Raw genomic sequence first — 27,899 nt, forward strand, 5'->3', positions numbered from 1 at the left:
CTTGCAGCATGCCTAAGGCACGTTCACGCAGATGAGCAGGGACCCTTGGCATCTTTCTTTTGGTGTTTGTCAGAGTCAGTAGAAAGGCCTCTTTAGGTCCTACGTTTTCATAACTGTGACCTTAATTGCCTCCGTCTGTAAGCGTGTTCATTAATTGTTTATGGTTCATTGAACGAGCATGGGAAACAGTGTTTAAACCCTTTACACTGAAGATCTGTGAAGTTATTTAGATTTTTACAAATTATCTTTGAAAGACAGGGTCCTGAAAAAGGAACGTTTCTTTTTTTGCTGAATTTATATTCTACAGACCCTACTGAGTATTACCAACAATATTTTTTTCTGTGGAACCCAGAATAGTTGCTCTGTAAGCCGATATGCATTCCATGTACAGTGACCAAAACCCAATTTTTACCCAAACTTAAATATGAACAAATATGAATCATTGTTAATGTTTAGACAATTATTTTTCATATCATTCATAATCACAGGTTATTGACACGTTTCTACTATTACGTGGGAGACTTTTATTTTGAGAAATTCCGTGACCCAGAAGTACTTTTCAAGTGTTGCTGACGAGACGCTGATAACCTACAGGATGCGTTTGTCTTTCATGCCGTGCCACGTGATGAAAACAACACCGCTTGCAATCTAGTGAATACTCCACTTGCATTATCTAACAATGTTTAAAATACAGTTGTTGAGGGTTTTTCTCAACGAGAGATTAACAGCTGCTGCCGATGAGATATTCGGGGTCGTTGAAAAAACGATAGCGGAGTATCAGGAGGAAGTTGTCCGTCTACAGAGGCTGCTCGACATTGTTCTTCAACCTGAGCCTGATATAACGTTAAAGATACACAGAGCAGGTTTGTTAGCTACTCAATACGTCTTTCTAATTAAGGGGCGCAATAGCGACATATATATGGAGGTAAATCATTGACATAATGATTTGAGTGTGTAGAATAGTTTTATAGTTGTAAACACAATTTGAAAGTGTAACTGATGAGTTGTCAACATGAAATAATAATCTGTACAGTAGTTGTAAACACGTTCTCAAACGTGTAACTGATGAGTTGTGAACATGGGGGAAAACATGTGGTTGTAATGGTATTTGCAACCTATGATTCGCAAACGTGTAACTTAATATTTGCAAGCAATAATTGCATCTGTACACCTGCACATGTCAATTTCTCACGCTCAGAATTTTGGCAGGGAGAGACCTGTTTCTTCTAACCAATCAGATGAGGTTTTTGATAGACCAGCATACTCTACACTGGTTGGTTGGTGACAGCTCACTCGGGCTGTGTTGTCTGGCGCAACCCCATGTCAATCACGACGTGCATTACTAGGTTACCACTGAGACTGCTTGCACAATGTCCACCAAAGAAGCCCAGCTGTCATGGCTGGTAACTTTAAATATCTTTATTTTATGGATAGGTAACAAGCTATTTTCTACTTTGTAATAGGTGTTTGAAAGCAATTGTCCAAGTCATTGTTGTTAAAGAGTTTAACTTTTACGTTGTAGTCTGACGCTAGCTTCCGAAAACAAACTATTTTTAAGCTTGATTCTGTATGGAGCCACATAATCATTAGAAAATGAATCATTCACCTGCTAAGACCTAGCAACTGACATAAATCCCATGATTTATTGATCACCCAGTTAGATCTGGTGTTTTAGTAGAAGCATAACTGAAGGTAGAAAATAGTTTGTTAAATATGTAGGGATCGATGTCCCGTCTACGGGCGGGACATCGATTGAGTTGTTACTCAATTAGCATAATGTGTCAACAACATAGTTTTTAGCAAGGGAAAAAAAACGTTTGTACATATAACGTAAACTCACCCCATTCCGTACAAATGTGCGCAACCCGCAACATTCAAACGAGGCTACAAAGAAAACTAATGGGACTGTAGCGACTGTGTTGACTTCAAAATCTGGGGTGTGAACCTGTTTTTATTCAAGCGTTGATCGACATAGTAATGGCTCTATAGTATTGGAGAAAAGTAGAAAAAACAGACCCTCCGTTACATCGTGACTTGTCATGTCGTAAAGTACAGCACGCATAAAGCAATTATTTCTGTCTTACAATCTCTCTCCACCAGGTGTAGCACTTCTCTCATCGTTTAAAAACAAGAAATGGACAGTGACGGGGTAAGGGGGGATACCTAGTCATTTTTTGCGTCATCATTGCATGCGATCATCATTCTCAAAGCCGCTGGTTACTTCTAAGATCACTTTAGCACCGCCCTAAAAACCGGATTCAAATTCGACACAAACCTTCAAATAGGTATGTAATGATACATTATATAAACTCTTTATAGTGTTTTATTTACATTTTAGAGGTGATAAGGTGATAAGTTGGACAGATCGAGTGAAAAAAAGCAATTTTCCCACACAACATCTCTCCTTCTCACTATCACGCATTAGTTTCGCTTCCCCACCCACCATTTTTAAAAAGACCCGACGGGGCTCATTGCCTTGAATCATGCAGAAACGAGCAGCGTGGCGGTCATGTAATTGATTCTGTTGGAAAGGGGAGAAATTGTGCTTTACACTGGTATTGACATTACAGTTGATTTGGAAGTATTACATTATTGGAGCGCTAAAATAAGGTCAATTTTATGGACCAAGGCGATGTACAAAAGTGAGTGAGTTTACATTAAGTTTTCTGCCCATATAAGACACTTAAGTTCTTGAGGAACTGCAATTCCTAACTGCATTGTCCAATTTACAGTAGCTATTACAGCGAAAAAATGCCATGCTATTGTTTGAGGAGAGTGCAGAACAACAAAACACTTTTTTCACTGCAACAGGTTTGATACATTCACGAATGAAGGTAAAATATTTACTTACATTCTGAAATCTTGCTCTGATTTGTCATCCTAAGGGTCCCAGAGATAACATGTAGTGTCGTTTTGTTAGATAAAATCCTTTATCATATCCTAAAACGGTCCATATAGTATGCAATCTAAATTGTATTTCCACTTGTTCAACTTGCAAAGAAATAAATCTGTGAAAATCAAACGCTAAACGTTATTTCAACCAGTCAAATTACATTCGTATTTATCCCTCACAAGTGAAAAAGTAACCAACCTTTGCTAGATCAGTCTGCATTCAGTCAATCCACTGGGAAACCAATTTTAGCTAGGAAGGCATCATGGCCATATGGCATCATTGCGTGCCGATGACACGGGCTGTGTTCCCTTGATTGACTGTATCTTTGTCAAATGACCACCTATCATTTTGAAACCAAGCTAGCTAGATAGCCAATGCGCTGTGCTTTACGAGAGTATGTGGAAACCCGTGTCCATCGCACAAACTTTCAGCTAACCTAGCGTGCCAGGAGGCTAGTTCTGTTTGGACATTTATGCGTAACCCGCTTCGACATATTCTTGCATATCTGTGAGTTATGAAAACTAAGTGTTTTGCAAATGTTGAACTTACAATATGGCTACTAATACTGGAAAAGCTAAATGAAAGTCCAGGTATACAGATTTTGGACGATATTCTAGCAGAAATCTACCGGGAAAGTGTCATAGACAACAGCTAAAGGAGAGGACGCTAACATTACCGTAAACTGGTAAGTGAAATACGAGTCTTTATATTTATATTGTAAATCCGAAAGCCACAACATGTCAAAGTCAACATACAATACACATTTGGGCTCCCGACTGGCACAGTGGTCTAACACACTGCAGTACCTGGTTCGAATCTAGGCTGCATCATATCCGGCAGTGATTGGGAGTCCCATAGGGCGGCGCACAATTGGCCCAGCGTCGCCCGGGGTAGGCGTCATTGTAAATAAGAATTTGTCCTGACTTGCCTAGTTAAATAAAGGTTAATTTAAAAAATGTAAAAATAATTGGTTCACACACTTCACAACAGTGTTCCCCACTCTATATAATATATGTTTATAGATGTGTTGTTGTTTATTTGATGTATTGCTGAAATAAAGGTTAAATAAAATAAGTAATAAGTTCTAACAGATTTTTATTTTTTTTTGTGGTAAAGACCGACTTCAAAGAGACCACAGTCAAGTCCTCCATCCCCCACTTAGTCTAATTGCTGCTCTCTCTGGCTCCACAACAAACCCCCGCCCGGCCATCTAGAGGTGTGAATACCCAGCCAGCATACAAGTGGAGGATGGTAAGTGCTTTACAGCAGAAAAGACTTGGGACTTGGGACCAGCAGCACAATCTTGTGTAGAGGGTGTTCTAAATTCTGTAACTGTAAATAGTGTGTACTATTTCAACATTTGTATTTTTTTTTTTTTCATTTTGTGTCTTTTGTGTTGTGTTCACTTATGACTTTAGATCAGTGTTGGCTGCTAACTTGGCCCTTATCTTAAATATTTCACTTCTGTGTTTGGAGACATTGGATCAGCATTCTTGTCGCGTCTCCTGTTAGTACATTTTATGTAGGGAAGCTAATAATCCAAATGTATGACATTCCTGGGAGTGTGTAAACTTGTATTTTTTATTAGCATAGCGTTTTGTATGTTTTCTATAGTTATATTCTTGAAAATGCATCGCTTTACCAATTCGGCCACTTGGGTACATTTGGGCAAATCGTGAAGGACACCTGGGTGACTTCATACTAAATGTCATGGGGCGGCAGGTAGCCTAGTGGTTAGAGCGTTAGACAAATCCCCGAGCTGACAAGGTAAAAATCTGTCGTTCTGCCCCTGAACAAGGCAGTTAACCCACTGTTCCTAGGCCGTCATTGAAAATAAGAATTTGTTCTTAACTAACTTGCCTAGACTTCATTCTTGAAGTTATCAGTCTGAAACTTTGCACATACACTGTTGCCCTCTTGGGGGCACCATCTAAATTACACCCAGCTTCCTAGCTGAATGTGTGACCTTTCCCTTGCATTTCAAAGATGATGGTACAAAAAAAACGTATTTTCTTTGTATTTTCTTTTACCAGATCTAATGTGTTATATTCTCCTACATTCATTTAACATTTACACAACTTCAAAGTGTTACCTTTCAGATGGTATCAAGAATATGCATATCCTTGCTTCAATGTCTGAGCTACAGGCAGTTAGATTTGGGTATGTCATTTTTGGTGAAAATTTTGAAAAAAGGGTCTGATCCTTAAGATGTTGCTTTGACAATGGCTGCACTCTGTAAATCTTTAGCTACTGCCCTTTGATTAATGTAAAACTGTTTCTAAATAATTTACAAAGGTCTGTCCCCACTCTCCAGGCTGCAATCCACTCCCAGTTAGACTGGGTCTGTTCAGGCCCTGGGGGACGTGAAGGACACCCAGAACTCCTTGGAAAAAGCATCAACACCATTGACGACGTGAAATATGCTGGGATGGAACACAGTCCGTTGGCTCAGCTGTGGAGAACCTGAAGAATATCTTCTCAGGTATGTTAAGCTTCACAATTACATGCCACTTGAATGGGAATTATTATTGTTGGCTCGCATTGCATTTGATGTTACACTGTACAGTTACAATGTATTTGTATATATTCATATTTCTCATCCCTTCCTGTGTGGTGCCTGAGATGGTGGCAGACACTCCGTTAATGATAAAGCAAGCTGAACTGCTGGAGAACCACTACAGTCTGAACCTGGAGTGCTCATGGAATGATCTCATGTACGGCATTGGCAGCAAGAACACGCACATTAACCTCATTCGAAAATATACTGAAGAAAAATAGAAACGCAACATGCAACAATTTTACAGATTTTACTGAGTTTACTGAGTCATATAAGGAAATCAGTCCATTGAAAGATATTCATTAGTCCCTAACCTATGGGATTTCACATGACTGGGAATACAGCTATGCATCTTTTGGTCACAGATACCTTTAAAAAAAGGTAGGGGCATGGATCAGAAAACCAGTCAGTATCTGGTGTGACCACAAATTGCCTCATGCAGCGCAGCACATCTCCTTTGCATACAGTTGATCAGGCTGATTGTGGCCTGTGGAATGTTGTCCCACTCCTCTTCAATGGCTGTGCGAAGTTGATGGATATTGGCAGGAACTGGAACACGCTGTTGTACACGTTGATCCAGAGCATCCCAAACATGCTCAATGGGTGACATGTCTAGTGAGTATGCAGGCCATGGAAGAAATGGGACATTTTCAGCTTACAGGAATGATGTATAGTCCTTGCGACATGGGGCCGTGCATTATCATGTTGAAACGTGAGGTAATGAAGGCAGATGAATGGCACAACAATGGGTCTCAGGATCTCATCACGGTATCTCTGTGCATTCAAATTGCCATCAATAAAATATAATTGAATTCGTTGTCTGTAGCTTATGCCTGCCCATATCATAACCCCATTGCCACCATGGGGCACTCTGTTCACAACGTTGCCATCAGCAAACCTCTCGCCCACAAAACGCCATAACCGTGGTCCGCGGTTGTGAGGCCGGTTGGACGTACTGACAAAACAATGTTAGAGGAGGCTTAGGGTAAAGAAATTAACATTAAATTCTCTGGCAACAGCTCTAGTGGACATTCCTGCAGTCAGCATGCCAATTGCAAGCTCCCTCAACTTGAGACATCTGTGGTATTGTTTTGTGTGACATAACTGTACATTTTTGTGGCCTTATATTGTCCCCAGCACAAGGTGCACCTGTGTAATGATTATGCTGGTTAATCAGCTTATTAATATGCCACACCTGTCAGGTGGATGGATTATCTTGGCAAAGGAGAAATGCTCACTAACAGGGATGTAAACAAATTTGTACTCAAAATTTGAGAGACATTTGAGAGAAATAAGCTTTCTGTGCGTATGGAACATTTCTGGGGTCTTTTATTTCAGCTCATGAAACATGGGACCAAAATTTAACACAGCGGTTCTCAAACTAAGGGCCTGATATGAAAATGGTATCGTGGGAGAATTTCCAAAATCCTGGTAAAAAAACAACAACATAATAATATTGGCTTTGTCCCTCAAAACCATTGTCATGTGGTTAACCTTATTCTAAATGAAAATGATTGATGCTAAAGCTAGCAATCAAGAGGAAACTGACTGAACGGCACAACTCCCCACCTTATGCTCTCCAAATGGACGTTAGCTGTGAGGGCCTAGATGCCCATGCATTGACTTTTGTTCGCTACATGTCGGGTGATGCTATTCCCAAGCATGAAATAGCACAGGGGATGTTCAGTGTGCTGCGTGGCTATATTGATGTAAATCGATTGAATGGTGGGCTTTTGCAGAGATGGTGCTCCCTCTATCACGGGACGGTGAGCAGGCCTCTGCACTCAGAGGAAATGCAAAACAATTCTACAGATGAGTAACCGAATCATCGAAATTCGTTTAACTGTGATCCTGGCTCGGTTGACATGCCGGTTAGGGAAATTGAACAGCTGATCGAGCTGTGATGTGACCGACTGCTGCAGACAACTCATTCACGTGTCACCATGGAGGAGTTTTGGTTCCTGGCTCAAAATACTGTGCCGTCTCCCTCCGAGCATTAAAACTCATGGTACGCTGATTTAGTACTCTTGTCTGCATTAAAAACAACTATCAATCCAGGTTGGATGTGACAGGAGAGATAAGGTGCAGACTGTCAACCACGCCCCCTGACTTTGAGAAGCTCTGATGCGACATGCTTCAAGCACACCCATCTCATTGGTGGTGGTGAGATGTCAGACTAATTTGCCATTGGCTGTCAAAGCCTTACATTAAAAGTATATGATGGTGAGTTGAGAATACAATCAGAAATACTGTTTGACTGTTTTTCAATTGACTGCCATAGCTCCAATAAAAAAAAGTTATCATTAGCTGTTAATAATTTTTTCAAATGGTTGGGTTCGTGGGAATTTTCAGATATCAAAATGGAGTTGTGGGCCAAATTGTTTTGGGAACCCCTGATTTAACAAGTGACATCAATAAGGGATCAGAGCTTTCACCTGGTCAGTCTGTCATGGAAAGAGCAGGTGTTCTTAATGTTTTGTATAGTGTATTTGATTCTGTTGTGTAGAATACTAATTAATCATTATGTGATTGTCCTAGACATTGATTCAGCTTTTATCGACATTTACTAAACGGGCACCATTGTAAGAAGTGGCGGAGCGCCACTCCGGTGTCCTCTGGCCTCACTACACCCCTGGCGTCCCCTGCACCCAACGAGCAATTGAAGCGTAGCCAACTCTTGCCTTGAGCAAAATTTGGTGATGCAGAAACGAGAGCCCATGTGTAGCTGTTTTATGAAAATCTGGGAATATTTTGGCCAGGGAAACATTTCTGATTGGTCTCAGGGAATGTAAAACAGGATGGCAGACTTTAAAAATGGGATTGAGTGAAGTAGCAGCAAATATGTTGAATGAGCATCACAGGTTTTTATTTCAACTTTATTTAACTAGGCAAGTCGGTTAAGAACAAATTCTTATTTTCAATGACGGCCTAGGAACAGTAGGTTAACTGCCTTGTTCAGAGGCAGAACGACAGATTTTTACCTTATCAGCTCGGGGATTCGATCTTGCAACCGTTTGGTTACTAGTCCAACGCTCTAACCAATAGGCTACCTGCCGCCCAGGTGTAAAACTTTGACGTAATAAACTTTATCTTTCAGTCTAAAATGGCTATTTACTTACTTTTGTAGCTCTTCATCAGAAGCATGCTTTTTGTAAGTAGTTAGGAGGCCTAACTGTCCTCTTAAGTTAGCAGAAATTTAGCCCGGAGGGAATTGAGAAATATTAGTTGATGATAGGCTTATGACATTGGCCTATGTATCATCTTGCACTGCGCAGAATATCAGATCTCAACGATTGGAGAAGTGTTTACGCTACCTCATCCTTAAGATATACACTACAAAGGGTTTTTCTTTATTTGTACTATTTTCAACATTATAGAATAATAGTGAAGACATCAAAACAAAGAAATAACACATATGGAATCATGTAGTAACCAAAAAAGTGTTAAACAAATCAAAATATATTTTATATTCTTCGAAGTAGCCACCATTTGCCTTGATGACAGCTTTGCACCCACTTGGCATTCTCTCAACCAGCTTCACCTGGAATGCTTTTCCAACAGTCTTGAAGAAGTTCCCACATATGCTGAGCACTTGTCTGCTTTTCCTTCACTCTGCGGTCCAACTCATCCCAAACCATCTCAATTGGGTTTAGGTCAGGTGATGGAGGCCAGGTCATCTGATGCAGCACTCCATCACTCGTTGGTCAAATAGCCTTTACACAGCCTGGATGTGTGTTGGGTCATTGTCCTGTTGAAAAACAAATCATAGTCTCACTAAGCGCAAACCAGATGGGATGGCGTATTGCTGTGGTAGCCATGCTGGTTAAGTGTGCCTTGAATTCTAAATAAATCACAGAAAGTGTCACCAGAAAAGCACCATCACACCTCCATGTTTCATGGTGGGAACCAGACATGCAGAGATCATCCGTTCACCTACTCTACATCTCACAAATACACTGTGGTTGGAAGCAAAAATCTAAAATTTGGACTCATCAGACCAAAGGACAGATTTCCAGTGGTCTAATGTCCATTGCTCGTGTTTCTTGGCCCAAGCAAGTCTCTTGTTATTGGTGTAATTTAGTAGTGGTTTCTTTGCAGCAATTCGACCATGAAGGCCTGATTCACGCAGCACTTATTTGGGCTGCAATTTCTGAGGCTGGTAACTCTAATGAACTTATCCTCTGCAGCAGAGTTAACTCTGGGTCTTCCTTTCCTGTGGCGGTCCTCATGAGAGCCAGTTTCGTCATAGCGCTTGATGGTTTTTGCGACTGCACTTGAAGAAACTTTTAAAATTCTTGACATTTTCCGGATTCAATAACCTTCATGTAATGATGGACTGTCGTTTCTCTTTGCTTATTTGAATTGTCCTTGCCATAATATGTACATGTTCTTTTACCAAATAGGGCTATCTTCTGTATACCACCCCTAACTTGTCACAACACAACTGATTGGCTCAAACGCATTAAGAAGGAAAGAAATTCCACAAATTAACTTTTACCAAGGCACGCCTGTTAATTGAAATGCGTTCCAGGTGACTACCTCATGAAGCTGGTTGAGAGAATGCCAAGTGTGTAAAGCTGTCATCAAGGCAAAGGGTGACTACTTAGAGTAATCTCAAATATAAAATATATTTTGATTTGTTTAACCCTTTTTTGGTTACTACATGATTCCATATGTGTTATTTCATCGTTTTGATGTCTTCACTATTTTTGTACAATTTAGAAAATAGTAAAAATAAAGAGAAACCCTTGAATGAGTAGGTGCGTCCAAACTTTTGACTGGTACTGTATATGTTTTCATCAGTTCAACGTGCATGCAAGAGACCGGTTGGAATGTCTGACTGAAATACAGGACTAATCAACAACAACAAAAAGTGAAATTGGTGGGGTTTAAATTTGTTGATAAAATGCGGGACATGATTGTTTAGTTGCAGGACAAAGGACCAAAATGTGGGACTGTCCGCACAATCAGGGACTTGTGGTCACCCTAACTCCAGATAGATGGCATAGTAGCCCACACATGAATAGTAATGTTAATTATAATTGTATGGTCACAGTCTTGAAGTCTCATTACTTACAGGGCTGTGAAAACAATTAACACAATACAGGGATGCAAACCAGGTGCATGTTGGATCTTCTGGACCTTTTCCAAGCATGGAGGAACAAACTTGCAGCCGTTCATATCACTGAAGACCACTACTATATAGTGGTAGGATATGGTGCTAGTACCTCAGGGGAGTTGGGGGTGCAGAGGGGCTAGTAGAACAGAATGCAGCCTTTCTCACTCGGTAGCCAACTGGAGGCAGGCACAAAGCTAGGCCCCTCATGGTTCTCACTGGCTAAGACTGTCCTGCACCCTAATGGTAGGAAGGTGTACTAGTCAAACATAACGGTACTAAAACCCTTAAGACAAATGGCTTGAAACAGAGCAATTACACAGAACTCGGGTTGGTCTTGTGATGTTGTACTCGCCAATATCAATATTCTCCAAAGATTGTAAATGAACCACTTAAGTTTATACATATATATTATGACAGCACACCTATCATCTTAGGCCAATGGGTACAAATGGTATACAGATGGCATCAATGAAGATGAGTTACAAGTGAGTGTTCCAATTCTGTGTCAGGCTCTCAAAATTGCTTTATTTGATCGACTTTCACAGAAGACTCCGGGGTTTGTATCTTCTTGCCCGCCCGCCCGTCTTGTCCATCTGCAGAGCCTTGTGCAGCAATTCTTTGATGTTGGACTGTGGAAGAGTGGGAGAGTGTAAGCTTGTCTTTCTGCACAACTAAACCTTTTAATAACTATTATTATAATAATTGCTCTGCTCTGGGTGAACCATCTCCACACTGGAACACAATCAGATATATAAATGAGAGAACCATGTATGTGCTGTAATGTACTGTGGACATTTAGACAAACAGCAATGCCTGAATATACAGGGTACACATGCATTCAATCAGTGACTTTACTCGCTCTGAAACCTAGAAGTAGTAGTTTCCCTAGCTTTAAAAGGGCCTCAGCTTTGTTGAGCAATAGGTAACAATGCTTTGTGGGTGACAGTTGTCAATGTGTTCAGAGGGTCCCTGGTTCGTGCTCAGGTTGGGGCAAGCAGAGGGACGGAAGCAACACTGTTACAGTACATACAGAAACAAACACCCATTCACAGAAAATCAGAGAGAATATATAATTTATTGGTGGTTCCCATGTAATGCAGGCTGGCTAAACAAACATACTTTTGCATTCGGAAAGTATTCAGACCCCTTGACTTTCCACATTATTACCTTACAACCTTATTCTAAAATGGGTTAAACCTGGAACCATCCCTACGGTGAAGCATGGTGGTGGCAGCATCATGCTGTGGGGATGTTTTTCTGCGGCAGGGACTGGGAGACTAGTCAGGGTTGAGGGAAAGATGAATGGAGCAGGAGCAAAGTACAGAGATCCTTGATGAAACCTGCTCCAGAGCGCTCAGGACTTCAGACTGGGGCGAAGCTTCACCTTCCAACAGGAAAACGACCCTAAGCACACAGCCAAGACAACGCAGGAGTGGCTTCGGGACAAGTCTCTGAATGTCCTTGAGTGGCCCAGCCAGAGCCCGGACTTGAACCTGATCGAACATCTCTGGAGAGACCTGAAAATAGCTGTGCAGCAACGCTCCCCATCCAACCTGACAGAGCTTGAGAGGATCTGCAGAGAAGAATGGGAGAAACTCCCCAAATACAGGTGTCATACTCAAGAAGACTCAAGGCTATAATTGCTGTCAAAGGTGCTTCAACAAAGTACTGAGTCAAGGGTCTGAATAATTATGTAAATGTAATATTTTTGTTTTTAATTTTGAATAAATTTGCAAAAAATTAGAAAAACCTGTTTTTGGTTTGCCATTATGGGCTATTGTGTGTAGATTGAGGGGGGACATTTAAATTTTTATTTTATTTTAGAATAAAGCTGTAACGTAACAAGATGTGGAAAAAGTCAAGGGGTCTGCATACTTTCCGAATGCACTGTATGATTGGACTGGTGCCCAGATCACTGATGCTACATTAGCCACACAGAGGGCAGTACAGACTTAGTTTTGTAGGTATTAATTGAGGACCCAGGTGAGGGACACAATCTTGTTGGCTGTCAGATCCTCTGCACCCTCATGGACACAGTTTTATGGTAGAGCTTGAAGAACCTGTCAAGGTGTTGTAATGTTTTAGGAAGCACTGCAGCAGAGTCATTGCTCACTTTGGCCTCCAGCCTTGCACATGGCGCGCTGCAGCGCTATCCAGAGTTGCTTGGCCTGGATGTCCGACAGGCCCTACACCTTGCCAAAGTAGTTTCAAATTAGGTTAATGTTGTGCGGGTTCTTGCTGCCCATGCGGTAGTGATCGTACATGAGGTCATTCCATGAGCACTCCAGGTTCACCAGCTTGTGCCGAACCTCCAGCAGTTCATCATACTTTGTCATTAACGGAGTGTTTGCCACCTTCTCAGGCACTGCTCTAGAAGGGAGGAGAAATATATATACACACACAAATACATTGTGCCACATCAAATGCAATGCAAGCCAACAATAATTCCCAATCAAGTTGCATGCAACGGTGCAGCTGAACATACGTGAGAAGATATTCTTCAGGTTCTCCACAGCTGAGGCTAGCTGACTGGGTTTTCAATGGTGTTGATGCTTTTGCCAGAGTGTTCTGGATGTCCTTCACATCCCCCGGGGCATTGTGGAGCTGACGGGGTCCTTTCGGGAGTGGATTTCAGCCTGGAGACAGACAATTTGTAAACGGTTTAGATAGCTTTGACATTGGCTGACAATGTCAAACCCTAAATAAATTATTTTCTACCCTCAGTTATGCTTCTACTAAAACACCAGATCTAACTGGGTGATCAATAAATCATGGGATTTATGTCAGTTGCTAGGTCTTAGCAGGTGAATAATATGTTTTTAATATAATGATGCTAGCCAGCTAACTATGTCTCCATACAGAATCAAGCTAGCTAGCTTAAAAATGTTTGCAAAATAACTTTGACACTAGCTATCGAAATTGATTAGGTAGACTACAACGCTAGTTACAAACTCTTAATAGCAATGGCTTATAGCTTCCCAAAAAATATTACAAAGAAGAAAAAAAGCTTGCTACCTAGCCATAAAAGAAATACATTTAAGCTTACCTGCTATGACAGCTAACAGTTGGGCTTCTTTGGTGGACTTTGTGCAATCAGTCTCAGTGGTAACCTTGTAATGCACATTGTAATTAACAGGTGGTTGCCTTCAGACGATCACAGCCCATGTGAGCTGTCACCAACCAACCAGTGTAGAGTATGCTGGTCTATAAAAACCTCATCTGATTGGTTAGAAGAAACAGGTCCCTCCAAGAACTCCTACTCTCTCTCTCCTTAGTAATTGCTGTTTGCACATCTACAAATATTTTTGTCACGGTAGGGCGCTAAAGCACTGCCAAAAGTCTGAGCACACAAAATTGACATGCGCAGGTGTACAGAATAAATAATACATTTGTGAATGCGATCACAACTACTGATTATTATTTCATGTTCACAATTGATCAGTTACCCACATTTTGTTTACAACTACAAATCTATTCTACACACTCAAATCATTATGTCAATGATCTACCTCCATACAGAGATCTTTATATAATGAGGAGATGCTCATGTCTTCGACCTAACAAAGGTAGGAAGGCAGGCGACAAGTTTAGGTCCATAGTAAACCCATAGAAACGCATTGGGATTATTTTGGACAGATCTGAATTGCATCTGGTTTACACATGCTCGCTAGCCCTCAGTGTGTACAGGGAGAAGCGTGAGCAGTGATGATGTTATCACGTCATCCAAAAACATGCCAGACATTGGATGAATATAAAATGTTAATATCTTCGTCGGCTGTGAGTGTTGAATTTTTTTTAAATGTCCCGTTATCCCAACTGTTACAACGAGAAGATTGAATTACTGCTATTTCCGACAGCTATGTTCAATCATCTCGCTGTAACATTTGGGATAATGGAACAATTCCGAGTACAACGCAATTTCTCATCCCTGGATTGAGGAATGTTTTCTGAGTCATATCTCGACAGCTCCGCTGTGTTAATTTAAGCTAACGGCCTGTCAAACCCTGTAGTGCAGCTGTAATCAAGTGTAAGGTGTCGGATCCGCTGGGTTTTGGATAAACAGAAAATAAGTTCTGTGGTAAACACAGGTTTTCAATGGAATTGCAACCCTCTGCATGCACAGTGCATTCTTCCATCACATGTGCAGTGCACTCTTCCATCACAGCTGATTCTTGCACACTAATGAGATGCTATTGATCCCACACTACTACACTGTCTAAGCCAAGGACTACATGCTTTCTGGTAAGTTTTGATTACAATACTGGGTGGAGTGAATATATTTTATATGACATACATGATTTTCTGTTAACTAGTAAATAGTAGCCTACAGCAAAGTGTTTAAATCATTTCTAACTTGTTAACAATTTCAGCTAGATAATTTTTGCTACCATGTGGGTTTTAGCTTGCTTGAGCCTGCTAACTGAGGAGTGTTAATTCACCTGTTTCCATACTAGAGGTCGACTGATTATGATTTTCCAACGCTGATACCGATTTATTGTAGGACCATAAAAGGCCGATACCGATTAATCGGACGATTCTTATATATATATTTGTAATAATGACAATTACAACAATAGTGAATGAACAATGAACACTTTTATTTTAACTTAATATAATATTTTTTTTATTTTTTATTATGAAACATGTTCAATTTGGTTTAAACAATGCAAAAACACAGAGTTGGAGAAGAAAGTAAAAGTGCAATATGTGCCATGTAAAAAAGTTAACATTTAAATTCCTTGCTCAGAACATGAGAACATATGAAAGCTGGTGGTTCCTTTTAACATGAGTCTTCAATATTCCCAGTTAAGACGTTTTAGGTTGTAGTTATTATAGGAAATATGACGCGTCGACTATTTCTCTATACCATTTGTATTTCATATACCTTTGACTATTGGATGTTCTTATAGGCACTTTAGTATTGCCAGCCTAATATCGGGAGTTGATAGGTAATATTGCCTGCTAACTTGAACTAAATATGCAGGTTTAAAAAAAATATACCTCTGTGTACTGATTTTAAGAAAGGCATTGATGTTTATGGTTAGGTACATTTGTGCAACGATTGTGCTTTTTTCGCGAATGCGCTTTTGTTAAATCATCACCCGTTTGGCGAAGTTGAAGTAGGCTTTGATTCAATGATAAATTAACAGGCACCACATTGATTATATGCAACGCAGGACAAGCTAGTTAACCTAGTAATATCATCAACCATATGTAGTTAACTAGTGATTTTTAACGACGTGCGCTGAGAGTCGGGAAGCAAGTTCAGGGAGTGAGTGTTTTTAATAACTAAACACAACATAATACAAAAATAAGAAACACGAACATCACACAGAACTGACACAGGAACAGAAACAATAACGCCTGGGGAAGGGACCAAAGGAAGAGACATATATAGGGAAGGTCATCAGGGAGGTGATGACGCGCAGGTGCTTGTAACGATAGTGACAGGTGTGCACCATAACGAGCAGCCTGGGGACCTAGAGGCCGGAGAGGGAGCACGTGTGACATGTTATGTGAAGATTGATTGATTGTTTTTTATAATATAAGTTTAATGCTAGCTAGCAACTTACCTTGGCTCCTTGCAGCCACAAGGTCCTTTTGATGCTGCACTTGAGTAACAGGTGGTCAGCCGCCACGCTGTCTCCTCGTGGATTGCAATGTAATCGGCCATAGTCGGGTCCTAAAAGGCAGATTTACCAATTTGTTATAAAAACTTGAAATCGGCCCTAATTTAATGGCCATGGAGATTAATCGGTCGACCTCTATTCCATACATGTTTCATTTTAAAACATTTATCTTACCTGCTTAACTATTTATCTGTACATGGAATTGTATATATTTTTTAAATATATCATTTCCCCCCTAATCTTTACAGGAAAATGCCGCGGGCGCTATCTGATGTGTGGAGACATTTCACTGCAGCTAATGTAGAACGAAAAGCTGTGTACATTTGCAAATATTGTGCCAAATCATATGTGAAGAATGCAACAAAGATGCAGAATCATCTGGCCAAGTGCATAAAGTTCCCTCAGCGTTCACAACAAGCAACCTCTGACAAAAGTCCCTCTACTTCTATTCGAGGTGAAAATGATGAATCAGACATCTTATTGATAGCAACAGCTCACGGTCCTCCTGGAATCAGAAGTGTTTTTGACTCAGTGGATTAACGTAGTCAGAGAAATGCTGATGAATGTCTTGCTCGAGCTGAGTATGCAACTGGTTCACCTCTGATGCTCACAGGCAATGTGTATTGGAAGAGATTTCTGAATGTTCTTCACCCAGCATACACCCCTCCAACCAGACATGCTTTATCTACTTATTTGCTGGATACAGAGTTCAAGTGAAGGTCAAGCAAATCATAGAGAGAGCAGACTGTATTGCAATCATCTCTGATGGGTGGTCGAATGGTCGTTGGCAAGGAATAATTAACTACATCATCTCCACCCCTCAACCAGTATTCTACAAGAGCACAGACACAAGGGACAACATACCAGTCTCTACATTGCAGATGAGCTGAAGGCAGTCATCAATGACCTTGGACCACAGAAGGTATTTGCACTGGTGACAGACAATGCTGTGAACATGAAGGCTGCTTGGTCTAAAGTGGAGGAGTCCTACCCTTACATCACACCCATTGGCTGTGCTGCTCATGCATTGAATCTGCTCCTCAAGGACATCATGGCACTGAAAACAATGAATACACTCTACAAGAGAGCCAAGGAAATGGTTAGGAATGTGAAGGGTCATCAAGTTATAGCAGCAATCTACCTCCAAGCAGAGGAAACTGCAGTTCTGAAATACATCAAAAAGCGTGAAGACTTCTGCCTGAAGCCCATACAGGCTGCAGTATACATGTTGGACCCAAGTATGCTGGCAAGAGCATCCTGTCTGGTGCAGAGATCAACAAGGCCTATGGTGTCATCACTACCGTGTCTTGCCGCCTGGATGAGGGCAAGGTTCTTGGCAGTCTGGCAAAGTACACTTCCAAGCAAGGGCTTTGGGGTGGAGATGCAATATGGCAGTCGTGCCAACATACCTCATCAGCCACCTGGTGGAAGGGACTTTGTGGATCTGAGGCTGTTTCCCCTGTTGCCTCCATCATCCTCCAAATCCCAACAACATCAGCCACCTCAGAGTGCAACTGGTCCTTGTTTGAGAACACACACACCAAAGCACGCAACAGACTGACCAATACAAAGGTTGAAAAATTGGTGGCCATCTGGGCAAATTTGAGGCTTTTTGAGCCTGACAACGAGCCATCCTCAACAAGGTTGGAAAGTGACAGTGAAGATGAGGCCTCAGTCTGATGGTCAAGAGGTGGACATTGAGGTCCAGGGAGAAGACATGTGAAGCCTGAGAGGAAGACAACCAAAGCTTTAGTTTCTGGACTATCATTTTACAGATGTATGTTAAAAACGTTTTGGGAGATGCGATGGATCATTGGGGATCATTCAATATTCCCTTTTGTTGTTCAGTGAAATCATCCCATGTGAAGAGTCATATAATTTTATTAAAGTTCAATTTTGTAACAAATATATATATTTTTTTCTATTGGAAGGATTTAATCATTTGCAAATGTGTCTACTTATGATAAGGTAAAATGTTTATGTTTCTGTCTCCATATGAGATGGTAAATATATCCAATGTAAAAAGCATTTAAATGGTGTTAATATTAATTTGCATATATTTCCGTTATTTCCCATATATTCCTGTTAATATTCCCCAAAATGTGAAATCCTAGGGGTGAGACACACTTTGCTACGGGGTTCTGGGGGCAAGCCCCCAGACTTTTTTGGTTTGTTGAAAAACAGATTTTAAATGCTAATTTCTAGTGACTTTTGAGAAAAGTATACAGGCAACAGAGAGAATGTTCTTTTTTTGTTGTTAATTTCCTGCAATTCTACTCATCTTGCCATAGGGCGTAGAGAACAATTAGCAGTTTTACAGCTAAATTCATTAAATTCTACACATTTTGCCATAGGGTGGTGAGAAATGTGTGCAATGTTTTTGGTTATGATATTGAGTGACAGTGAATAACAAAATCAATGGAGGCTTCCCCAGTCGGTAATTCAATAATGAGTACTACAAGTTTAGATTGGTAAATTAGTCAAGCCAGCTAAAACATGGGCTAATTGAGTGACTGTCAGTGACTGACATAACAAGATTTATTTTATTTTTTAATTACACCTTATATATCTATTCTACTTTTCTAATTTTCAACAGTAAATTTAGACCCTGACTTTTAAACTGCGCACCGTAATCCAATGTTATTTAACGCTTTTACTACCTACTTGTGCTTGTCCTGATTGTTATAGAGTTGGATTTGGAATCAATCGTTTTTTAGATTTAAATTTTTTTTGTGTCCCTTGCTAAAAAGAACGCATCGTGCAGCTCTTTCTCCGTTAACAAACAAAGCCTCCCTCGGCAGAGGTTGGGTAAAACGCTACTAAAAATAAATATACCGATTTCAGGACCCAAAGGAAAGCTTGCAGCTATACGGCACAAACATAGGTACAAATAAATAATTAAAGAATGGACATTTTCAAGTATAGACCCTAAGCGACTCAATGTCGTTGGTGGACACTCATCGCAACTCAGATTTCTGCCACTTAAAACTAATTTCTTGCATTTCCCCAAAAATTGACATGACCCATTGCCCTTCTAACCATTCATTTTTTTTAAAGAATGACACCATGTTCAAAAGTTGTGGCTAAATCACTGTTGGCTCAAGTTGAACACCATAGTTTTATACCCTCAGCATATGATCAAATGATGTGCTCAAAACAGGAGTTGCGTAGGCCTTTATCTGAAGGAGGAGTTATTGGCTAATTCATGTGAATTTTAGGCTGCATTTTGTGATGACATTGATCTATCAGGTTTGACAAGCACCTTTATTAGGGCTCTGAATGATAACAACTTTTTAGGGATGGTGAGAGTCAGAGGCAGATGTGGCAGACCTTTACAGTGCTGAAGTACAGTGCAATCTTCTGAATACTTAGCAATTTCTGTGTAACATTAATTCCCTATTAACTAGGGATGGGAATTTGAAATCATTTCACTATTTTAATAATATCATGTTTTTTTTTTTCTCGGCTGAGATGATGTTCGCCATCAGAACTGATTCTGTTTTAAAAAAACTTTCTGGTGAGTGTTTTTAATTGATCAGTGTTAAGTCTTGGACCCTCCGTTGGTGCACAGCTGTAGGCTAATCGCTATTTGAAGTTGGGAAAATAGCATACAATTGTCATGGCTGAATGGAGGGCTAAATGTGGTATGATAGTAAAATGTATTTTCATGTAAAACGCAACCCATATCCCATGAGACAGAAAATGAGCTTGAAAATAAGTAACTTTGTGCGTCCTTAGAACTGTAGGCTACATTTACAGTGCACAACTGTAAACAATGTACTGTCAAAGATACGTGACATCTGAAGCAACAGTAGCTCAATGCGCCTTATAAATAACACAAATATACACTACACTATACACTACACCTGCACGTCGAACATCTCAAATCCAAAACCCCTTTGCTGCTATAACAGCCTCCACTCTTCTGGGAAGCTTTCCACTATATGTTGGAAAATTGCTGCGGGGACTTGCTTCCATTCAGCCATGAGCATTAGTGAGATCGGGTGGTTAGGCTTGGCTCGCAGTCTGCATTCCAATTAATCCTAAAGGTGTTCGATGGGGTTGAGGTAAGAGCTCTGTGCTGGCCAGTCAAGTTCTTCCACACCAATCTCAGCAAACCATTTCTGAATTGACCCTGCTTTGTGCACAGGGCATTGTCATGTCGAAACAGGAAAGGGCCTTCCCCGAACTGTTGCCACAAAGTTGGAAGCACAGAATCATCTAGAATGTCATTGTATGCTGTACTGTTAAGATTTCCTTTCACTGGAACTAAGAACTCCTAGCCCAAACCATGAAAAACAGCCCCAGACCGTTAGTCCTCCACCAAACTATACAGTTGGCACTATGCATTGGAGCAGGTAGCATTCTCCTGGCATCTGCCAAACCCAGATTAGTCCGTCGGACTGCCAGATGGTGAAGCGTGATTCATCACTCCAGAGAACGCGTTTCCACTGCTCCAGAGTCTAATGGCGGTGAGCTTTACACCACTCCGGCTGACGCTTGGCATTGCGCATCTTAGGCTTGTGTGCCGCTGCTCTGCCTTGGAAACCCATTTCATGAAGCTCCCGACTGTAGTGAGTGTTACAACCAAGGACAGACGATTTTTACTCACTTCAGCACTTGGCGGTCCTATTCCGTGACCTTGGGGTGGCCTACCATTTTGTGGCTGGGCCATTGTTGCTCCTAGACATTTCCACTTCACAATAACAGCACCTACAGTTGACCGGGGCAGCTCTAGCAGGGCAGACATTTGACGAACTGACTTGGCATCCTATGGTGGCATCCTAAGACGGTGCCACATTGAAAGTCACTGAGGTCTTCAGTAAGGCCATTCTACTGGCAATGTTTGTCTATGGAGATTGCTTGGGTGTGTGCTCGATTTTATACACCTGTTAGCAATGGTTGAGGCTGAAATAGCCGAATCCACTCATTTAGAGGGTGTCCACATACATTTGTATAAACTCAGCAAAAAAAGAAACGTCCCTTTTTCAGGACCCTGTCTTTCAAAGATAATTCATAAAAATCCAAATAGCTTCACAGATCTTCATTGTAAAGGGTTTAAACACTGTTTCCCATGCTTGTTCAATGAACCATAAACAATTAATGAACATGCAACTGTGTAACGGTCGTTAAGACACTCACAGCTTACAGACGGTAGGCAATTAAGGTCACAGTTTATGAAAACCTAGGACACTAAACAGGCCTTTCTACTGAAAAACACCAAAAGAAAGATGCCCAGGGTCCCTGCTCATCTGCGTGAACATGCCTTAGGCATGCTGCAAGGAGGCATAAGGACTGCAGATGGGGCCAGGGCAATAAATTGCAATGTCCGTACTGTGAAACGCCTAAGACAGCGCTACAGGGAGACAGGACGGACAGCTGATCATCCTCGCGGTGGCAGACCACGTGTAACAACACCTGCACAGGATCGGTACATCCGAACATCAGAACTGCGGGACAGGTACAGGATGGCAACATCAACTGCCCGAGTTACACCAGGAATGCACAATCCCTCCATCAGTGCTCAGACTGTCCGCAATAGGCTGATAGAGGCTAGACAGAGGGCTTGTAGGCCTGTTGTAAGGCAGGTCCTCACCAGACATCACCGGCAACAACGTCGCCTATGGGCACCAACCCACCGTCGCTGGACCAGACAGGACTGGCAAAAAGTGCTCTTCACTGACGAGTTGCGGTTTTGTCTCACCAGGGGTGATGGTCGGATTCACGTTTATCGTCGAAGGAATGAGCGTTACACCGAAGCCTGCACTCCGGAGCGGGATCGATTTGGAGGTGGAGGGTCCTTCATGGTCTGGGCCTGAGCTTGTTGTAATTGCAGGCAATCTCAACGCTGTGCATTACAGGGAAGACATCCTCCTCCCTCATGTGGTGCCCTTCCTGCAGGCTCATCCTGACATGACCCTCCAGCATGACAATGCCACCAGCCATACTGCTCGTTCTGTGCGTGATTTCCTGCAAGACAGGAATGTTAGTGTTCTGCCATGGCCAGCGAAGAGCCCGGATCTTAATCCCATTGAGCACGTCTGGGACCTGTTGGATCGGAGGGTGAAGGCTAGGGCCATTCCTCCCAGAAATGTCCAGGAACTTGCAGGTCCCTTGGTGGAAGAGTGGGGTAGCATCTCACAGCAAGAACTGGCAAATCTGGTGCAGTCCATGAGGAGATGCACTGCAGTACTTAATGCAGCTGGTGGCCACACCAGATACTTACTGTTACTTTTGATTTTGACCCCCCCCTTTGTTCAGGGACACATTATTCCATTTCTGTTAGTCACATGTCTGTGGAACTTGTTCAGTTTATGTCTTAGTTGTTGAATCTTATGTTCATACAAATATTTACACATGTTAAGTTTGTTGAAAATAAACGCAGTTGACAGTGAGAGGACGTTTCTTTTTTTGCTGAGTTTATATAATGTATGTCAAACAGTGTTGGGAAAAAATTACCATGTTAACGTAAACGACTAAAACTAGATAAAGTATGTATATTTTCAAATAAAATCACCAAAATAAAAACCAGTGAGTTAGAATCTAAAATGACCCAAATGGCATGGCATGGGGCCTCCATTGATTTTGTTATGTTTGAGTAACTCAGATAGCATAAGCCATGGCAAAATATGTCAAATTGCAGGAAATATGCTTTTAAAAGTGCACATGTTCTCTTAGCTCCATTGCAAAATGTGTAGAATAGCAGAAAATTAGCTTCAAAACAGCAATTTAATGAAATATGCTTTAAAGTGATTTGAAATACATCAGACAAATATTTTAAAGTTTAGGAAAGCAGACAAAGGATCATCAGGAAATCATTGTGTATTTCACCTTTCTTACATGCTGACCAGCCCGTACGCATTGCGGGCGCGAGTGTTGAAAAATAAATGTACACACATGTTATTCAATCATTGCACCCACACTGCTCGTGCATGTGAGCGAGCGTCTGCGTAGCCAGGCGCTAAAATAGAACTTGGTTCTATTTGTGACGCTCAACGCACTGCAAGACCTGCCTCTCCCATCTCATTGTTTTTTAGGAGCATATACCGACGTGGGTGATTGAAAGATGAACTGAGGTCCACACTCCAGTCAGTTGTGGTAATGCACTTTAAAATTGGTTGCCAACTGCCATATTAAGTCCACATAAGAAGAAGAAGCCTGAAGGAGGAGAGATGACTAGAAACAAATTCGGTTTACCGTTTTATCTGTGGATAAATTGTCGGAGTAGAGGACCTTGTGCATTTCAGGTAAAATAACAACCCAACGTTTATATCCCAGGACAAATGAGCTAGCAAGTTAGCTAGCTAAATTGCCATAAATGTTTAATGCTTGTACCCAAATTAATATAATTGGTTCAGAGTTTGCTTTGATATTTCAATCTGCGTGTCCTGATCACGTCTGGTGTGGGTGGACAAAATCAACTTCCTCGCAATGGCGCATGTGCGGTCTGGTCAGCATGTAAGAACAGAAGATCAATTTATTTTCCCCAGTCGTTCTGTGCAGTCTTGTCACAGTCCCTTCTAAGTCCTTTGTGACTTGTGAGTGTTGTAGAGGGAAACAGAAGACACATATACAGGTAACTGACAAAATAATGGAAACACATGAGTAAATGAGGGATACAAAGTTGATTCCACACAGGTGTGGTTCCTGAGTTAATTAAGCAATTAACATCCCATCATACATGAATAAAAATGCTGGGCAGGCCATTATTTTGTCCCATTATTTTGACTACAATGGCTATGCCTGCATAGGATGACAATGCCCCCATCCACAGGGCATATGTGGTCACTGAATGGTTTGATGAACATGAAAACTAAACCATATGCCTTGTCCATCTCAGTCACCAGATCTCAACCCAATTGAACACTTATGGGAGATTCTGGAGTTGTGCCTGAGACTGCGTTTTCCACCACCACCAACAAAACACCAAATGATGGAATTTCTCATGGAAGAATGATGTCGCATCCCTCCAATAGAGTTCTAGACACTAGTAGAATCTATGCAAAGGTGCTTTGAAGCTGTTCTATTAAGACTCTTTATGTTGGCAGTTACCTGTATGTTCCTGAGTCTTAGCTTTCAGGGATGGGGTCATAATTGCCAATAGCCCAAACCGTTCAAAAATTTCATAGAAAGAAAATCACAATTGCATCAATTATTTTCCCCAGTCATTCTGTGCGGAGTCCTGTGCAACTTATGAGCATTGTAGAGGGAAACTGAAGACTCATATGTTCCTGAGAATCTTCGCTTTCAGTGATACTCGTTAGTACCGTGGCAAGTAAACAAAACAAGAAGTGGATGTAACTTCTTTAAGAAAACAGCCCTGATGTTGTAAACAAACATCATTATGTTGTCATCCAGAGTCACATTGATTTATTTCCCAATTCAAAGCACACTATTTTACATACAGCAGGTTTTTAAAGGACCAAACACTTTGGTAAGTGTAATATTAAAGTTAGCGGGTAGGCCTAAATGTAATAATGTCAGCATTAAGTTCTCCGTTTCATCCTTTCTCCTTTCCTCCAGACCTCCAGCAGCGTACTCTCTCTGTCTCTGAAGAGGAGGTTCCCCCTAAGCAGCAGCACTGTGAGCAGGAGTGGAGCCCCAGTCTGGGACCGGAGGACACAGAGCCCATACAGATTAAAGAGGAAGAGGAGGAACTCAGGACCAGTCAGGAGGAAGAGCAGATTCATGGGTTTGAGACTGATACTAAAGACTCCATATTCACTGCTGGCTGTGTGAAAAGTGACTGTGATGAGGACCCAACTCATCCCTCACAAGCCCAAAAGGAAGGAAATGGCAAGAGAGACCCTACAACTGAACAGATCACAACACAACCTGATGGAGAGGACTACATAGAATCAGAACCAACCAGTGTCTCCCAGCCCCTCTCTGCAGTAAATCCAGACTGTTTTGCAGCTCAGACTGAAAACATTGAAAGTGTAGGTGGTATGGAGACTGGAGGACCTCTGTCAGGTTTTAAGCCAGTCATATCAAAGAGATCAGAGATGGCAAAAGGACAAAAGTCCCCTATCAATACTAAGGGTAAGACATGGACACAATTCTCCCTCCTGAAATCACCCAGTCAAAGTCATGCTACTTCCTATTGTTCCTGCCCTGTTTGTGGTACATGCTTCAACCAGAATGAAGATCTGAAAAGACACATGAGGAGCCACACAGGAGAGAATTCATATTATTGCCATGATTGTGGCAAAACATTCATTCGGAGTGGACATCTAAAAATACATATGCGGATTCACACAGGGGAGAAGCCTTTTAATTGTCGTCATTGTGGCCAAGGATTCAACCAGAACGGAAATCTAAAAAGACACATGAGGATTCACACAGGAGAGAAACCTTATCACTGTCATTTTTGTGGCAAAGGATTCTGCAACAGCAGTAATCTGAAAAAACACATACGGATTCACACAGGTGCAGGGTTTGGGTCAATTCCAATTTAGTTCGAAATTCCAATTCAATTCTTGAATTCACTCAAGCAGTGGAGAATTTACATTGGATTCAATTCAAATTTCAACAATCTTTAAGTTATGGATTTGGAATTAGACTGTTGAGTTGGAATTGTAAAAACATTTCATCTTTGGAATTTAATGAAAATGTATGGAATTTATGCACTTAGAATTTTTTTATTGCAGGATTTGTTTTAAATCATTTCAACTTGTATTTATATATCTACACTATAGCTGTCTGAACAGTGACATATTCAGCCAGAAAGAAGCCTGAATGAATTTAATTCGAATTTGTGGAATTAGGGATAATATTGAATTGGGAATTGAGTTCTTGGAATTTACCTAACATTAGAATTGGGAGGACAGTAATTACTGACCTGAAATTTGAATTTAATTAAATGAAATTTACAGGGAGAGGGAATTGAATTAGAACTGAATTTGTGCAATTAACCCCAACCCTGTATGGGGGGGAGAGAAGCCATTTCACTGCCCTGATTGTGGCAAAACACTAATGCTACAGCTCGATCAACAAATTAATTCACACAGAGGAGAGATAAGATTGTTACTGCCCTAATTGTGGCACAGGCTTCAATCCGATTGACCATCAAAAGTTACACGAGCTCACACGGGAGAAATGATATCATTGCCGTGTTGATGACTGATGTTTCAGGAATTACATAAATCCAAAAAGTACTCACATGGGAGAGACAATTAAGATGCAATGATTGATATGCTTAAGTGGGCCCATTCATAAAAATGAACCTTGTGAAACATGTATTTTTTCTTCATCCAGGGATGGTGTGTTTTATTCACAACATAATAAATGTTGATAACCTTGTTCATTGAAGTGTTCTCTCTTTCTTGACAGTTTTCTAGTTTGTGACGTTAGAAAGCTTCTATGCAAAACGATCCTCTGAGGTAGATAAAAGTGCACTATTAAACATTTAAAATGTTGGACCATTGAACTGATCGGTGGGTTCAACATTTGATGTCATGACTACATTACTGTGATTATTTTCCCTCTGAGAATGAATAATAACCCCACCAGTGGTTGTGATGGATTCAACTCACTATTCACTGCCCTTGTCTCAATATATATATAGTGTAGGCTGTCTGTGTGGGGGGGAGACCAGCTTCAGGCTGTGCTGGCAAGTCCCTACAGTATGGGCAGCCTTCCCGGCTCAAAGGGTCCATGTTACTACTAAAATCCTTTCCCTCCCTCACCCTGAGAGCTGGACTCCAAACCCTGCATAAGCATGGCAGTTTGTAAGCGAGTGGAACAAAAGAGAACAAGGGAGAAATCTTAAATCTCCTAATCTAGTTAAGAATAGGCTGCTAGGTACAATTATGGTAATCCTCTCTAATGTCTGCCTCTAAAAACAGCAGGTATTGTGGGGAGGGGGAACAATGGCTTGTGGCATTCCCTCTCTGTCTGGACTTACTGCTTACTTGCATTGAGGGAGGGTCAGGTTGCCTTAGTGCTGAGAGTGTGCACTGATCATCTATTACGGTCAGATAAATCAAGTTGACTGAATTGAGTTGTTTTAAAGTCAATAATATACGCCAAAGGAAGTATTCAAATGCTTTTTCGGCATTAGGTTATAAGGTGAATAGCAACTGCTAACAAATGTACGTTTACACTATGTGTACTGCTAGTAGTAGGGTACATACATTAAAACCGGTTGCAGAGATCAGACATTTTGCCCTTGCAATTAGAAGTGAAGAAAACATTTAGGTTTTGGCGCATGGAGAGATTCCGGTCGTCCTCATCTCGAGGTAGCCTATGTAGTCGTGACACACATGAGAAGGGACACTCATAGCTGGTGCAAGCAGTCATCATTTCTGTCAATCGACCAAGTTCAAGAAACCTCGCAGATCCGAAAATGTTCACGGTCCTCTCAACTTGAATTTTAAAATGATTTGATTACATATTACACGCACAATGACTGTTCCATGCAGTTTGATAACAATTATGAGTTTGGTGTACCACACGGAATCGAGGTGTTCACCGACTTCTTACTATACTGTTGAATTCGTCGATACCCTGGTATTTTCATCAATAGTGAAGAATCTCAGAAGAGGCACACAGCTTCTGAACTATTACCAAGAAGAGGCAGCTCTGAAATGCAGCCAAAACTGTTGCCTTACGAGACATTGTAAGTTTACTGTATTTGTTCAGTTTTGCATTTCATCTGCACTGTCCAACACTGGAGGCATCCTCAGCCACTTTATCCTG

General features: G+C 41.2%; 1 protein-coding gene and 1 long non-coding RNA gene across 3 annotated transcripts; one reads left to right on the top strand and one right to left on the bottom strand.

Annotated features, from left to right (window-relative positions):
* The first annotated feature begins 576 nt into the window (after nt 1-576).
* LOC129855209 (zinc finger protein 8-like) lies at nt 577-26,503 on the top strand. Of its 2 annotated transcripts, none has more exons than XM_055922624.1 (2): nt 577-863; nt 24,723-26,503. In XM_055922624.1, the coding sequence occupies exons 1-2, from the start codon at nt 680-682 to the stop codon at nt 25,655-25,657; spliced, it is 1,119 nt and encodes a 372-aa protein (XP_055778599.1). In that variant the 5' UTR covers nt 577-679; the 3' UTR covers nt 25,658-26,503. The 2 variants fall into 2 exon arrangements, with proteins under 2 accessions (XP_055778599.1, XP_055778600.1); XM_055922625.1 differs by lacking the exon at nt 577-863 and adding an exon at nt 10,121-14,811.
* Nucleotides 11,626-25,040, bottom strand: LOC129855210 (uncharacterized). Its single transcript, XR_008759443.1, has 2 exons — nt 16,143-25,040; nt 11,626-16,049 (listed from the first exon to the last, which is right to left on the bottom strand). It is a non-coding gene; the product is annotated as an uncharacterized LOC129855210 (long non-coding RNA).
* Nucleotides 26,504-27,899: the final 1,396 nt, after the last annotated feature.

This window comes from Salvelinus fontinalis, chromosome 5, assembly GCF_029448725.1.
Source record: "Salvelinus fontinalis isolate EN_2023a chromosome 5, ASM2944872v1, whole genome shotgun sequence".
In the NCBI taxonomy this organism is placed as follows: Eukaryota; Metazoa; Chordata; class Actinopteri; order Salmoniformes; family Salmonidae; genus Salvelinus; species Salvelinus fontinalis.